Source organism: Theropithecus gelada, chromosome 7a, assembly GCF_003255815.1.
Source record: "Theropithecus gelada isolate Dixy chromosome 7a, Tgel_1.0, whole genome shotgun sequence".
In the NCBI taxonomy this organism is placed as follows: domain Eukaryota; kingdom Metazoa; phylum Chordata; class Mammalia; order Primates; family Cercopithecidae; genus Theropithecus; species Theropithecus gelada.
The window spans coordinates 26748310-26764481 of NC_037674.1; the positions used below are offsets into that span (position 1 = coordinate 26748310).

The 16172-nt window shown below is 37.2% G+C and overlaps 1 protein-coding gene and 1 long non-coding RNA gene across 4 annotated transcripts in view; one reads left to right on the top strand and one right to left on the bottom strand.

The window, feature by feature from the left end:
- Positions 1-2532: 2532 nt before the first annotated feature.
- The window catches only part of DMXL2 (Dmx like 2), a 174850-nt gene continuing 161210 nt past the window's right edge, over positions 2533-16172 (bottom strand). For 2 of the 3 annotated variants that reach the window (XM_025390578.1, XM_025390580.1), the window contains 10 exons: positions 13249-13335; positions 13046-13167; positions 11848-11986; positions 10829-10889; positions 10586-10713; positions 9679-9756; positions 8218-8309; positions 6308-6360; positions 4849-5066; positions 2533-3938 (listed from right to left, as the gene is read on the bottom strand). In XM_025390578.1, coding sequence (XP_025246363.1) covers positions 3729-3938; positions 4849-5066; positions 6308-6360; positions 8218-8309; positions 9679-9756; positions 10586-10713; positions 10829-10889; positions 11848-11986; positions 13046-13167; positions 13249-13335 — 1188 coding nt within the window. In that variant the 3' untranslated portion in view covers positions 2533-3728. The remainder of the gene's footprint in view (positions 3939-4848; positions 5067-6307; positions 6361-8217; positions 8310-9678; positions 9757-10585; positions 10714-10828; positions 10890-11847; positions 11987-13045; positions 13168-13248; positions 13336-16172) is intronic. The other variant, XM_025390579.1, reaches the window with a different exon arrangement.
- LOC112627866 lies at positions 11811-15124 on the top strand. The gene is made up of 2 exons (XR_003120237.1): positions 11811-12590; positions 14836-15124. It is a non-coding gene; the product is annotated as an uncharacterized LOC112627866 (long non-coding RNA).

Below are 16172 nucleotides of genomic sequence, written 5' to 3' on the forward strand. Positions count from 1 at the left end.
TGCTCAAAGTTGTCCCAGAGCTCACTGGCGTTACTTGGTTCCAGTGTTTTTTAAAAGTGTTTCCTTTTGGATAGTTTCTATTGTGCCTTCATATTCACTAATTTTTCTCTCTGCAATGTCTAATCTGCTGTGAATCCGGTGTATTTTTTTTATCTCAAACATTATAGTTTTCATTTCTGTAAGTTTGATTTGAATCTGTGTGTCTTCCCTGTCTCTTCTTAACATTGAATTGTTTCTCTAGCTTCTTGAACACATGAAATAGTTATAATGCTATTAATTTTATCATCTGTGTTATTTCTAGATCTGTTTTGATGTATGTTTTCCCTCATTATGGTTTGTATTTACCTAGTTTTCATGTTTTTTTAATGTCAAATATTGTGAATTTTACCTTGTTGAGTGTTGGACATTTTTGTATTCCTACAAATATTCTGGAGCTATGTCCTCAGATAAAATTTAGCTATTTGGGAAACAATTTGGTCATTTCCTTTTTAGCGTTTTTAGGCAGGACCATGATAGTGTTTATCCTAGGACTAATTTTGTCTTGCTACTGCAGCAAAATCCTTGAGAGTACTACCTAATGCCCCATGAATTATGAGGTTTTCCAGCTGGTTCGTGAGAATATGAATGACAGTAGTCCCCCCACCTTATCTACAAGGGTAGATGTTCCAAGACTCCAGTGGATGGATGCTTAAAACTGCAGATGGTAACGAACCCTATATATGTGTTTTCCTTTCTATATATACGTATGATGCAGTTTAGGCCAGGCATGGTGGCTCATACCTGTAATCCCAGCACTTTGAGAGGCTGAGGGAGGCAGATTACTTGAGGTCAGGAGTTCAAGACCAGCCTGGCCAACATGGTGAAACCCCATCTCTTCTAAAAATACAAAAATTAGCCAGGCATGGTGGCACATGCCTGTGCTTCCAGCTACTTGGGAGGCAGAGGCATGAGAATCATCTGAACCAAGGAGGCAGAGGTTGCAGTGAGGCTGAGATCAAACCACTGCACCCCAGCCTGGGTGACTTGAGTGACTCTGTCTCAAAAAGTGTAATTTATGAATCAGGCACAGTAAAAGATCAACAATAATACAATTAATATACAGTAATAAAAGCTATGTGAATATGGTCTCTCCCTCTCTCAATTTCTTATTGTACTGTACTCACCAATTTTCAGACCATGGCTAACCACAGGTAACTGAAACCACGGAAAGCAAAGCCACAGATAAGGCGGGCCTGCTGAATTCCTAGCTTTGTGTGACTAGATTGTTACCTCTAATCCCTTTCAATGGCTATTGTCCTGGGTGCCAATAGTTTGCTCATACACATACACTGATCCCCCTTTCAGCTCAAATATTGAGGAGGGTCTTGATGTGGTTTGACTGTGTCTGCACCCAATTTCATCTTGAATTGTAGCTCCCATAATCCCCAAGTGTTGTGTGAGGGACTCAGTGGGAGGTAACTGAATCACGAGGGCAGATTCTTCCCATGCTGTTCTCGTGATAGTAAGTCTCACGAGATCTGATGATTTTTATAAAGGGCAGTTTCCCTGAACATGCTTTCTTACCTGCCACCATGTAAGATGTGCCTTTGGTCCTCCTTTTCCTTCTGCCATGATTGTGAGGTCTCCTCAACCATGTGGAACTATGAGTCCATTAAATCTCTTTCCTTTATAAATTACCTAGTCTCAAGTATGTCCTTATAGCAGTGTGAGAACAGACTAACACAGACCTTCTGTGCACCTCTCCCTATGCAGCTCTGTTGCCTTTGGCCTGCAAACTCTAGCCACATTCTATTCCCCAGACTTGCAGTTCTATCTTGGCAACTTGGAGAGACCATTAAGCTCTGCCTAGGTTCTCTTCCTGCCTGTGGCCTAGAAACTTTCTCAAGGTGGTAAGTTGGGACAATTAAAAATGCTCACCTCTCAGGGATCAGTCACTCCCTACCTCATGCTTAATGCCTTGAGAACCATTGTTTATATATTTTGTGTTCTTTTTTTCTTTTAGTTGTTTCAAGCTAGAAGGTGAATCTGGAGTCTCTTACTGCTTTTATCTGACAGAGAAAGTTCTCTTCCCTTTTTTCTGAAAGCTCCTTTGAGCCAGTTTTCCTTTAGGCATTGAGATGTCTCTCACAAGCTCATTTTTCTGACTGTTCTTGTCAATGGGCATATTCTGACCTCCCTTACTTAGGAGCAAACAAAGAGCCAAGACTCAGATTTGAGTTTTGGGTATAAGGTTAGTACTTCATGCAATAAACTTCAAATCTGTCTGGAGAAGGTATAGTGAGGTTAGCTCTTGCCCAACTAAATCTCAACATTGTGTGCTTTCTCTGTCTGGCTCTCCACTGTATCCCATTTCCTAGAATGGCTTTGGTATATAAGGTATTCAGTAAATACTTACGAATGAATAAACTGCCTAATGGCTTGCAAAGTCTCTAACAGTTAAAACATTTTATCCAATTAAAAATCTCAACTGTCAAAAACAGTATCAAAGAATGCCAGAGCAGTCTATTTAAACAGATCAAACTAAAATAAAACTCTAACAAATAACATTTATTTTTCTTTTACATACATATTTCACAACCTGAACATCACATCATCTTCAGAGAAAGTTACTTTTATGCCATTGTATTTACTATTTACCACAGGCATTAAACATTCTCATTAACATAAGACAATTTGCTGGTAAACATTTAAACACACAGACATTAGTTTCAGTATATCAACATATTTTTGGTCATAACCAAGGAAATACATCAAAGTAATGACAACATTGGCTAATATTTTACAAGCAAATATTTAACTCTGCATAGTTTATACAATAGGCTGTGGCAATAAATAATATCACCAATCTCATCAACTATTAACTGGCCACAAGAAGCCTAACATTCATTTTAATTATGGTATGAAATGCTCTATTGGTGTAGTTTCAACATATCCTTAAATGTTGTGGGTGTTTAACTTTGAATACACGAAAAGAAAACGTACTAAACTGGACTAAGAAGGTGTGTTTGGTTAACTACAAATATGTCATGTTCACATAGTACATTCCTAACATGAAGGCAAATATTTAAATAGAAAAACTAGCAGTCCAAAAAATGTAAATGTGCAAATTGTGAGGAAAACATTGCATTTAAATTTGCACTCATTTGCAAGTTACAGTACTAGCTCAGTATAAACACTAACAGGAAAAATATTCAGCAGGAAAGAATGGAAATAACCTCTCCCAGCAGAGAACTGGTCACCGCGCACTGCTCCACAGCTAAGAAAGTTTTCCTGGTGGTCTAGCGCTCCTAACACCTTATGATTATCCTTCATTCAAAAGAGGAGGAGACTGCAGGCATGCTTCAGTCAGTGGTAAGAACAGGAAGAAAAACCCAAATCAGCAACATTTTCTTCCTTAATTTGGTATAAACGTCCTTTTCATTATTTCAAGTTACTAATTTGCTAATCTCAAATGTTTTTTGAATCAGGTTTGCTAAATGCTGTAAAGAATAGCTATCCTTCATACAATACTAGGTTTTATTTTTTTTTAGTATGTCAGCATAATAAGGTACATGCACATTCATTCCACCAACCTGTATAGATAATACTCAGCTTGGGTCATATTCCAATTCTACACAGAGATTCTCTGTTTTCAATGTTAACTGCTTAGAAAGCAGAATTGCCTAGTGATTACTGTACTGTGCCTTTTAATTGAAATGGATATAAAAATAAAACCCCAATCTTTAAATCTACAGAATGTCAAGAATTCTGTTAGGGATGTTAAAAGCATTGGGCAAAACCCTGGTTTTCAGCGTGCCATCTGCACCACAGGAGAAGATCCGATTGCCCTGGATGATGTCAATCTGCATGACTCCGGCCCCAATGTTTCGAAATATGGACTGCTTAGCATGTTCACTTTTAAATGAATGAATTAGGCCATGGCCTGTCAATCTCCAAACCTGGTGCAAAACAAAGAGTTAAAAATACATTACGAAAAGACCAAAAGCAAAAACATGGCCCTTCTGCTCCCTTGGTCCAAGTGATCTCACTAAAGCCCAACCTTTCCCACCCACTGCCTCTTTCCTAAGAGCTTATCTCAGTGGGAAATAATATCACTCCCACGATGCATTTACTGTCCTCCTTTCACATTTTTCTTCACATCCTCTCATAGTTTCATGTTAACCATATGTAGCCCGTCTCTAATTCAATTAACTATTTGAGTTAATTCGGTTAAATGTGTTCCTCATGCTGAGCTAGGCCCTAAGACTATGTAAAAGTAGTGTGGTACAGACAGTCCCCTACTTACGATGGTGTGACTTAAGACTTTTTGACTTTATGACAGTGTGAAAGCAATACGCATTCAGTATGCTCCTTGGCTTATCCTGATGTTAGTCTCAATAAACTCACAGTAAGTTGAAAATATTAAGTTGAAAGTATGTTTTTCAACCTAACGATATTTTTAACTTATAATGGGTTTGTCGGGACATACTCCCACTGTAAGTCAAGGAGCATCTGCGCTAGCTCAATTAATGGAAATGCCACCTCCGCCACACACAAGAGTACTGAAGGAGAGAGGAGAAGCTTCTAAGCAGCCAAACTAATGTCATCAAAAATTTTCATGTATTAAACTCATACACTTTACTCAAAATAGAATGCTTTAAAGCTTTCTAATGACCTAAGTCCAAAGAGTTTGATAATCTCCTCATTGACCAGAACAGTTTAGAAAGAACCATACAGAAGCATAGGGAGGCGGTAGAGTGTTGAGACATTTGGTATCTCCACGAAGCTTTATTTCAAAGAATGTGGAGTTTTTGTTTTTTCTCTTTCCAATCAGTCTTTAGTACATTCCAACCTCTTGTACTGACTCACCTTTATGTTACCTTCTGCTGAACCTGTGGTAAAATATTCCTCATAGGGATCCAGGGCCAGAGCCTTAATAGCTGAGTCATGGGCCTGGAATGTGTGAATGAGCTGCCTTTGCCTGATGTCAAAAATGCAGACATGTCCTTTCCTACCCCCCGAGATCAGGAGTTGCTGTTTGGGTGCATATTGAAGTACTGTGGCACCATGATCATGGCATGTGAAACCTGAAGAAGAAAAACGTCAGAGACTTTCTCAAAACAATTTATCTTGGTAACTATGATGTCTAAATCCACATTTAAATACAGAAATTACTGATGCATTTTTCATTCTAAGGAACAATTTATTGTTTTGTAAGTCACTGAATTTCTGTAATCATATTAAAGAAAAACGTTAAGCAATATCAGAACAAATCTTTTATCCATAATCTCAATGTGAAATGAACACAGAGAGAAAAAGAAAGTTTGAACCTTAAGCCCTAAGTGATACTGCCTCATAAAAAGTATACAGAACAGCAGAGACCAAGCTTCTCAGAGCTGGTGAGTATTAACCCAACCAAGTGCTGTACCATACATGTTCTCTCATCACAACAACACGATGAGGAAATGTGTGAATGTTTTCAGTTACAAGTTAAGAAATTATCCTTCCCAGGAGTATTTGCATTTTAATATGATTAAGGATTCAAATTAACATGTAGAAAATCTGTAAGCAATGTTAACCACTGTTCACAGAATTCTGCAATAAAATTGAGAAGTAACGACATCTTTCAAAATGCATATCAGTGTATTAAAAGACTGAGAATCTTTCTGTAAAACAATTTACTTCATTTAACTAAACTTACTTGAGCATGGAGCACTTTTTGGGTGGTACTATGTGGAAGACAGAGTTAGGACACTAATTTGGCAAGTACTGTCTTAAAGGAATATTTAAATGGCACTATTTACATTTCTAGTCATTATCATAAGGTTAACCTTTGTTTTATTTTATGATTAGGGCCAGGTGTGATGGCTCATGCCCCTAATCCCAGTACTTAGGGAGGCAGAGGTGGGATGATAGCTTGAGCCTAGGAGCTTGAGACCTGTCTGAGCAATACAGTGAGACCTTGCTCTCCACAAAAAGGAAAAAAAAGACAAAATGTATTTTATGATTAGGTTCAATTCTTTAAAATATGCTCTTTTCTATTAAGCTCAATGAATACTTTGCAACTAATCTCTTAAATAGCCTTGTTAGTAGTACCACTATCCATACCATATTTTCTGAATAGAATACAATATAAAGACTATTTTGGATTTCTGAGACCATATATCTTTAACTCAGCAAGAAAGCCAGATATGCTAATTAAGTATTTCTCCATTTTCAACCTGACAATAAACACTCACTGGATTCACTAATTAAAACAAGAAAGCATTCCTTCATGGTGTATTATTCCTTCATGGTATATTTTTAAAAATCATAGACCTTAACTCACCATGAATGAGGCTGTTTCCGGGTGATATTAATGTGTCCCAGAGGCAAACATTTCTTTTAAAGAAACACAATAACAAAAATATATCATAAACAATTGTTCTAAGTCACCACCAGGGACAACCTGTCTTTCAAATATTTTGCTTATTCATTCTTATCTTTTTTGTTCACTCACACCTATAGAGACTAGTGATTCCCAACTAGGATGGGGGTAGGGACAAACTCCACAGTTCCATCTTATATGGTCCTGCCTGTCTCTGCATCCTCTACCCCATCTCCTTTCCATTATCACTCCAGGAAACTGATATGACTTCCTGAGTATAAGGAATGCTTTTATATCCCCAGGTGGTAGCCACTGTAGGGAAACGAGATGTTTTTCCTGGGCACGTGTTGCTAATGAAAACTATGTGAGGTCAAAATAAATGTTGAGAATGACGGGGACAGTGTCAAATGCCTGTTAGTCCCTGAATCCTCATCTCTCACCTTATACAAAAATCAACACAAGATGGATCAAACTTAAATCTAACACCTGAAACCATAAAAATTCTAGAAGATAACATCGAAAAAACTACTCTAGACAATGACTTAAGACAAAGAATTCATGACCAAGAACCCAAAGGCAAATGCAACAAAAATAAATAGGACCTAATCAAAATAAAAAGCTTCTGCACAGCAACAGTAAACAGGCAACCCGCAGAGTGGGAGAAAATACAATGCATATATCTGACAAGGGACTAATATCTAGAATCTACAAGGAACTTAACAAAAAAATCCCATCAAAAGTGAGCCAAGGACATGAATAGACAATTCTCAAAATACAAATGGGCAACAAACATGAAAAAAGGCTTAAAACCACTAATTACCAGGAAAAAGCAAATTAAAACTCCAATACGATACTACCTTATTCCTGCAAGAATGGCCATAATTAAAAAACCAAAAAATAATAGATATTGGCATGGAGGTGGTGAAAAGGGGACACTTCACTGCTGTGGGAATGTAAACTAGTACAACCACTATGAAAAACAGTATATGGAGATTCCTTAAAGAATTATAAGTGGAACTACCATTCAATCCAGCAATCCTACTACTGGGTATCTACCCAGAAGAAAAGAAGTCATTATATGAAAAAGACACTTGCACACTCCTGTTTATAGCAGCACAATTCACAACTGCAAAACTATGGAACCAACCTAAATGTCCATCAACCAACAAGTGGAAAAAGAAAATGTGGTACATATATACCATGGAATACTTCATAAAAAGGAATGAAATAATCACATATGCAGCAACCTGGATGGAGTTAGAGACCATTATTCTAAGTGAAGTAACTCAGGAATGGAAAATCATGTGTCATATGTTCTCACTTATAAGTGGGAGATAAGCTATGAAGATGCAAAGGATCAGAATGATATATAATGGACTCTGGGGACTTGGGAGGGGTGGGAGGAGGGTGAGGGATAAAAGACTACACATTGGGTACAGTGTACACTGCTCAGGTGATGGGCGTACCAAAATCTCAGCAATTGCCACTGAAGAACTTATCCATGTAACCAAACACCACCTATTCCCCCAAACCTCCTACAATAAAATAAAAATGTTGAAAATGATGGTGACAGTATCAGATGCTTGTTAGTCCTGGAGAAACTAACAGTGTTAACAGTAGTAGTTTTAAAAAGACTGAATAGCTTTAAAATAAAAATTACACATATTAGGAATAACCTTCATTTTCGCTTTTCTCCTTTTGGTAAGAAAAAACACTCTGAAATAAGAATTACGTAACAAAGTTTTTTTTTTTTTTTTTTTTTTTTTTTAATGCCTAGAGTGGAAAAATCCTACCAATAGAAATCCATACTTTTAGCAAGAATACTTTTCTAACATTTTTATATTTCTTGCTTTGCTTTTCTGTCAACCTACCTATTGTCATTGGAGTGTCCAGATGTGGCAACTAGACTTGAAGAGGTAATAAATGCAAAGTCACTTGTGGCTTTACTGTGGCACTGCCAACTCTACGAAAAACAAAGTGCAACTGATGTTATTTTATCATCAGATAAAATTTGATACAGTACTAACATAGTCTGCTAATAACATACTATATGCATGACCTAAGAACAGTTTTTAAAAACTCAGTCTAGAATAAAAGAATAAGCGATAGTACGAGGGTTAACCATGTGTATATTTGGCTACTGTCCAATAATTTTTAATAACTGGAGTTGGTAAAAACAGAATTAGAGGTCATGTTTTTTAGATTATGTAAGAATAGGACATCAAAGTACATGAACCTACCTAAGCCCTGTCAATTTTAGTGCTAATGATCTCAAATACATGTAATAAGCTTTAATAATAAGCCACAAAGGAAATGCTTACAGACCCAACTAGTCTTAGGACGTCAAGGTATTTTAAAATATATAATGCATGCTTTTCTGTCTGGAATTAGAGTGGTGCAGATCTGACTGAAGACAAAAGTATAAATTCAAGATTACTTCCATTTCTGCATAGACAAGGTACAGTCTATACTGTACTAATTTAAGAGAAATATCTTATACACATAATTAAGAACATATCTATAGTTTAGAAAACTTGTTTAAAGTATCTGGGTAATCTATCTGGTCCCAAGAGGTTCAAGGCTTCCTGAACCTCCCTGCATATATGTGAAGCCTGAAGTTTCACACAAGACAATGTCACCTTCCACCCTCTCCCGTGTTCCCTTCCCCCACCGTATCTCCATCAGGTAAAGATCTACTTGTCTTCATCACCAAGTATTTTGTAGTCCAATTTGGATTAATAAGGTGGCTCACTGGGATTGGCTATTTTATAATCTGGTAAGCACAATTCTGGAACAAATTGGAATAGATGTTTGGAACCTGATTCTTTTTTTGAGACGAAGTCTCACTCTATTGCCCAAGCTGGAGCGCAGTGGCACAATCTCGGCTCACTGCAACCTCCGCCTCCTGGATTCAAGTGATTCTCCTGCCTCAGCCTCCCAAGGTGCTGGGATTACAGGCATGAGCTACCGCACCCGGCAGAACCTGATTCTTAATGATAGAATTTTATGGTGTGTATATTAAGAAGATAGAGTTTTCAAAATGGATAAAAGTATAATAAAAAACCCCAAGTTGTACCATATACAGGGAGAGCCCCAGAAATTTTTAAAATATAATGACTGCACTTCAAGGTGAAAAGCAAGGGTTTTTGTTTTTCAGGTCATTTCAGTCTAAAACTAGGGTAAGGATGGGTGCTGCTGTTAGGCTGGGATTGCTGAACAAGATCATCCTTTTCCCAGTAGGACCACCAATGAGATTCACTGTCTGAAACGGGCACTTCATGAACAAACAAAGTGTTGTCTATATGCTCCCTGGAAACATTAGTGATACTTACCATATAAGGTTTAGGATTTGATGCAGTTTGGTTAACTTGCCAGATACTCAGAAAACCCTCTCCATCCGCAACACCACACTGTAAGAACAGTATAACTACTAAACACATGTTCTTAGCATCCACAGCAAAGGTAAAAACATGGAAAGATGATTCACTAAGGCCCTACTAAACAAATATTCTGCCCCTAACTGTTTCTGTTGCTGTCATTCCCAAAAAGTCCAAGTGCTAAAAAATTCCTTGTCACTTTTTTTTTTCTTTGAGACAGGGTTTCACTCTGTTACCCAGGCTGGAGTGCAGTAGTGCAGTTATAGCTTACTATAACCTCAAACTCCTGGGTTCAAGGGATCCTCCAGGCTCAACCTTCTGAGTAGCTAGGACTAGGCACATGCCTGGGCTAATTTTTAAAAATTTTGTAGGGATGCGGCCTCCCTTTGTTGTTTAGGTTGCCTCAAATGCTGGAGTTCAAGCAATCCTCCTGCCTTGGCCTCCTAAAGTGTTGTAATTACAGGTGTGAAAAACTGTGCCTGGCCCTTCCGTCACTTCTTAACTGCTTACCTGTTTCACTGTTTTCCTCTAACCTCTCACTGATGAAATTTAGTAAGAAACTAGGTTTCTTCTCAAGAACTTGACTGTGCTTATAGGAATCACCAACACACTCAACAGAGGCAGTTTTTTTACTCTCACAGTATATTTAGTATCTTTAAATAGATGATCAATCCATACTAAATTTTGTAGATTTTTGCTTCTATTGGAAGAAAAGAGAGTATATGAATAGACACCAAAAAACTGCCTGCTCAGTTTAAATCCAGGGTCAATGAATTCATTTTTCAATGTACTTTTATCACTTACTCCTTAAATATCCACAATTATTTTCAGATGAATTTAGCAGAAGCCCCCAGAAACTAACCTTGTTGCCTTGTGAATTAAAATATAATCTAGTAACTCTTGCATTGCCAGCTTGACGAAAGCAGACAAGTTGCTGAGGTCGCGTCCATTCAAACATTCGTACACTGCCGTCCTGAGCACCTGTAAGATCTGAAACACAAGAGAAAAAGCAGGAAATAGGAAATTAAAGAGTTCCAATATTCTCTATTCTATAAATCAACCTCCAAATGAGGACAGTTACAATTATTAGGTCATAAATACTTACAGTATTGATGGACTGGGTGTGAAGTCATTCTCTTAACATTATGTAGATTCCTTTTCATAAGCTTTAAAAGAAAATTTTAAAATTTTTATTTTGTGTATTCAGAAGAGATGAGGAAGGATATGCTTCAGGATAAATTCTGACATTTATTCTCTTACGCCCTGCTTATTTCTGAGATAAAGCCTGTTATGGATGTTCCGAACCACTACATAGAACAACTGTCTGAAGAGGCTGAGGAAGCAGACACTTGCTGGTACAGCCCTGGCCTGTGAGGTTACCAAGGAGCTTCATCTCATAATAAAGGAACTCTTCCTCAAGTGCTCCTCCCTGAGGACATTCAGGAGCACCTCCAGATGCTTCAGAGCAGAACATGAGAATGGGACCCCTCCAGCTACAGTGACAAGAACGTTACTGACGTGCTTTCAAACACTTAGAAGTAGACATGAATTCCCCTTTAACTTTGCTTTACCATTTCGTATCTGTTTATTCATCTATAAAATGATAATGGAGCATAATAATAGCACCTAACACCTAGGATTGTTGTGAGAAAAAGCATGCATCTGGCACTAAGAAAGTCGTATGAGGCCAGTGAGCTGGCTCATACCTGTAATCCTAGCACCCTGGGAGGTTGAAGCGGGTAGATCAGTTGAGCCCAGGAGTTCGAGACCAGCCTGGACAACATGGTGAAATGCCATCCCTACAAAAAATACAAAAATTTGCCAGGCGTGCTGGCATGCACCTGTAGTCCCAGCTACTTGGGAGGTTGAGACAGAAGGATCAATTGAGCCCAGGAGGTCAAGGCTGCAGTGAGCCGAGATTGCACCACTGCACTCCAGCCTGGGCAACAGAGCTAGACCCTGTCTCCAAATAAAAAAGCCACAATAAATGTCAGCTGTCATTACCATGGCCTATCTACTGGTATTTGTGCCTGAACTTTAGGATCATTCCTATGTCAAAGTGATTCCAACTGATTTTTCAGAGAGTCCAAATCCAGAAATGATACCTATAAGTAAATAACATACCACACTAGCTCCAGTGCTAGTCTGTCCACTGCCCAGCCATGGCAGAGATGAAGGTGGATGCACCTGACTTGCTGAATAGGATGTTGCACTGGGTTGATAAAGAGTTGTAGTGGAACCACGATAATCAACATCATCTGAACTGTGAAAAACATTCATGTGTTACTGTGAAAGTTCCCTTTTCTCTTAACACAAATTCCAACTAAAAAGCTTTTTATGTACCCATAGGACAATCTTTATTTTAAAAACTAAATTAGCCATAAGAAAAACTTAGGTACAAGTCCTAATTGCCAATTTTAATACTGGTTAACTTTTTTCCCTTTTGGCAAAATATAAATTTAGTCTAATGTTGCTTGGGGACAACTTTATTGCTGCACAAGTTGAAACAAATGTTTGTTGTATTTAATATAGATTTGTTTTTATCTATGGAAAAAATATATATTCTCTTCAAGTACAGATATCTCAGTATCAAATTAACACCTTTAAAGAAATTTGAGTTTAAAGATTTCTTGGAGTAAGATATATAAAATGTGAAAGTAATTTTTGTGATGGATTGTATCATAGTACCGGGTTATATCTACTCTGAAATGTGATATTAAATCCTAGTTATATCACATACTAACAAAAAAATTCAACAAAACAAGGAGAGAAACTATCATGGCACCATCCTCAAGCACATACAATTTCTAAGAGTCTGGAGAAAAGCAAGAGGGAGGGCAAACCATGAAGGAGAAACCTCAAAATAGGTAAGAATGGCAAAACACTCTTGGTGCAGTGTCCAAAGCTTTAATGAAAAGTAAAGCCGTCTATATTTTTATCTGTTTAAAAAAGGGTATGCTTATTAGGTAGTAAGAAACTCTGCAAAATTACTCAGTAAATGTGACTCAGTGTAATTAACATACTTATGTATACTGTTTTAATTATCCAGATCAAATTAATTTACTGAATATCATGAAGCCAAGTGTCAGGGATTATCCTGATTGAAATACTATCAATAGTATAGGGTTTAATGGAAGAAGTATAATTTATTCGGTTAATGTAGGCAAAGACTTTCATTGGCAGCTAAACCAATTATATTTGTCACCTACTCAAATGAAGAGAGAGATACATGTATACCTTTTGAAATAATTCAAATCATGTGCATAACCATTTAGTGGGTACTTCTTACAGAAAACTATATGTAAAAGTGACTATGAGACACCTTTTGGATTCTCTGTCATATTCTTCTCCGATCCATATATATGACTGACAGGCCAGTAGAGAAGTAACATCAAGTTCTTGAACATCATGTGTTGAAGCCAAAACAATTTCATTACAATTTGCCTATAAAGCAAAGGCAGAGTCAATGATTTAAGCAATTTCACTGAAGAGAAATACATTGTTTATAATGATGATAGCTTTTACCTTATTAACAGAAAATGCCATGATCATATCAGATTCCTTATGAATGACTTTCGCTTTTCCACCTGGATAGCCCAGATCAGCTTCAACCTAGAAAACATTAATCAGCAGTTTTAGTTGCGGCAGCACAGCTCTATTTAGAGTTATGCACATCCCATAAGATTTGAAAGCAGGATACGAAGAAAATGTAGCAGCAGCAGCGATAAAAAAGGGTAAGAGTAACTTTAATGTGTTGAAAACTAGCTTTGGAAAATTTGCTTAAATTCTCTGATGTCCTGTAATCACCCCAATTTCCATTGTGATGGTAAGATACTGATTAATTATAAAAGATGGCTAATATATTTTTATTAGTAATTTTTATTAGTAATTTATGTCTCTCTTAGCTCTTCCAAAAGTGCATATTCTGCAATAAGAATGTGCATACATTAAGAGGCACAGAGTGGAGTAAAAACCATAGAAAAACCAAAAAGAAACCACCCTTTGAAGTAAGGGTGATGAGACAGAAATAAGGAAAAGTTGGAAAGAGGGATAGTTTGAAAGGAATAAAAGAGACTGATGAGAGGAAGGTGCAATGGCTTAGGGTTTGTGATGGCAAGGAAAGAAAAGGCAGAATCGAGAGGAAAGATGAAACAGCCATGCTTAAAACAGAAAATGTGACAGAAGTGAAGATGGAATAGGGAGCAAGAAAGACAAGAACCAAGGGCAAGACAGAGCAAGCCAGATACAGTGAAGCATCTCCTCCCCTGTACCACTGAAGTGGTATGGGAGTACTACGAGTTCTCTGAGTAGTTAGCCAGTTGGGCAGGTCATGGTTAGTATCAGAGATGAGACGTTAGCTCCTTGAACTTTAAAGAATGAGCTAAATACAAGATCTTGGAATACTACCTTGATGTGGCAATCTTCTGCTACGCAGTTTTGGTTGACCTGCTCCACATGTTCTTCTATAGACTAAATACCACCACACCGTCACAAACACAAAACACATGCATGGAATGAAATTATAAAGACAGTGAAATATTTCAAGCTGAAATGGCCACTCCACCACTTAAAGATGATGAAAATGAATTTGCAAAATCAAGAAATTAAACTGAATAAAACAGTCATCAAATAAACACAACACAAAGCCAAAAGAGCAAAATTAATGTAACTATTACATACACACAAGAACATAAAAGCTATTTCAAAATAAAAATTAGTTATCTGTATACAGTTTTAAGAAATTTAAGTTACATAACTGGTAATCTAAAAAATTAAAGCCCACTTGTATAAGCAGATACACAAGATGCTATATAAATTCCTGCCCTATAGGGGTGGATTTCAAATATAAATTAAAATATTTATTTCTAAACATAGATTCAAAATACTGATAATTATTTCACTCTTATAAGGAATATGACTAATCACATGATTTTTCTCTAAGTAAATAAATGTTTAATAAAATCAGACATGGAAAAGAAATCACTCAGTGATTTGCTCCCAGGTTAATGTGGGGTCCTAAGGATGGCTGTAATCGGTAGTCATACTTCTGCTCTGCTGTGGAAACTCTGAAGGTTTGATCAGAGAAACAAACTCTTCCTCATACCTTTTCAGGTGACTGCCTCCCTTTCATCATGAAGGGCCATTCAAAATTTCTGACCGTGCCTCCAGGGACTCCCCTATGGCTGCTGTGGCTGATAAAGATGTATCCAAGAACACTTCCAAGGAATGGTCAATGTGTGGCACGGCTAACTCAGTGAAGGCCAAACTGCTGGAGAATCTATTTGTCTTAACTAGCCAAATTCACCAATCTGTTTCCCAAACACTTGTTTTGTGAAATATTTTTCTTTGATATCTTCAGTGAGTAAAAGATCTTATTCTTATAAATGTATCTATAACTTCATTTCTCAGGGATTTTTTAAAAATGCATCCAGCATTTTTAGGATTAACCTGCCAATTTTATTGGTCAATTTTCTGAATTTGCCAAATTTAGTGATTACCAAAATTCTATTTGACAATTTTAAAGATTTAAGCACTCTTACTGGATTGGGTAGAGTTTTAATAACTTTTGCATATTTCTGAAGCTAGCGACAAGTTTTTATTGTCCAGCAGCATTAACATTTTATTCATAATTTTTTTCTTAATGAAAACACCTTTTTTTCAGATCTGTGCTATTCAAAACAGCAATCACTAACCATACGTAACTATTTAGATTAATTGTAACCATTTAGACTAAAATTTAAAATTGTTTCTCAGTCACACTAGCCACACTTCAAGTACTCAGTAACCACATGTGGCTGGTGACTACTATGTTGGACTAGGCAGATACAGATTTCCATCATCACAGGAAGTTCTATGGGACAGTACCAGACAAGACAGTAATTCCATTGTTTTAAAATTAAAAAGGTACATGATAAAAATTCTTCCATCCTAACTCCCAGTTGCTTATATAGCACTTTAAGAAACATTCCATTTATCTCTGTCCTACTTCCCTGTTCGTGGGACCACTGCTGGAAGAAAAATAGAGAACACACAGAGACTAAGGGGCGGAGAGGGGGAGAATTAGTTAAGGAAGAAGCAAACTAGTGGGGAAGGGAAAAACAAGAATGGGAGGGTCCAAGAAACCCAGACACCTGGCTTCCCACAGCACTCTACACTCTGATAAGTCAACCAATCAAGCTGCTATCAATTTTACCAATATTTAAAACATACTTGTGATCAATCTTTAATTTTAATCATTTGAAGAATAAAACAGTCAGAAAATTGATCACTCAATGAACTGGTTTTCTGTGAATAACAGAGCCCCTAATTGACCAGAAATCTTATTAAGACAGGGTCTCACTTTGTTACCCAGGCTGGAGTGCAGTGGTGTGTGATCTCAGCTCACTACAACCTCCACCTCCCGGGCTCAAGCAATCCTCCTGCCTCAGCCCTGCAAGTAGCTAGGATTA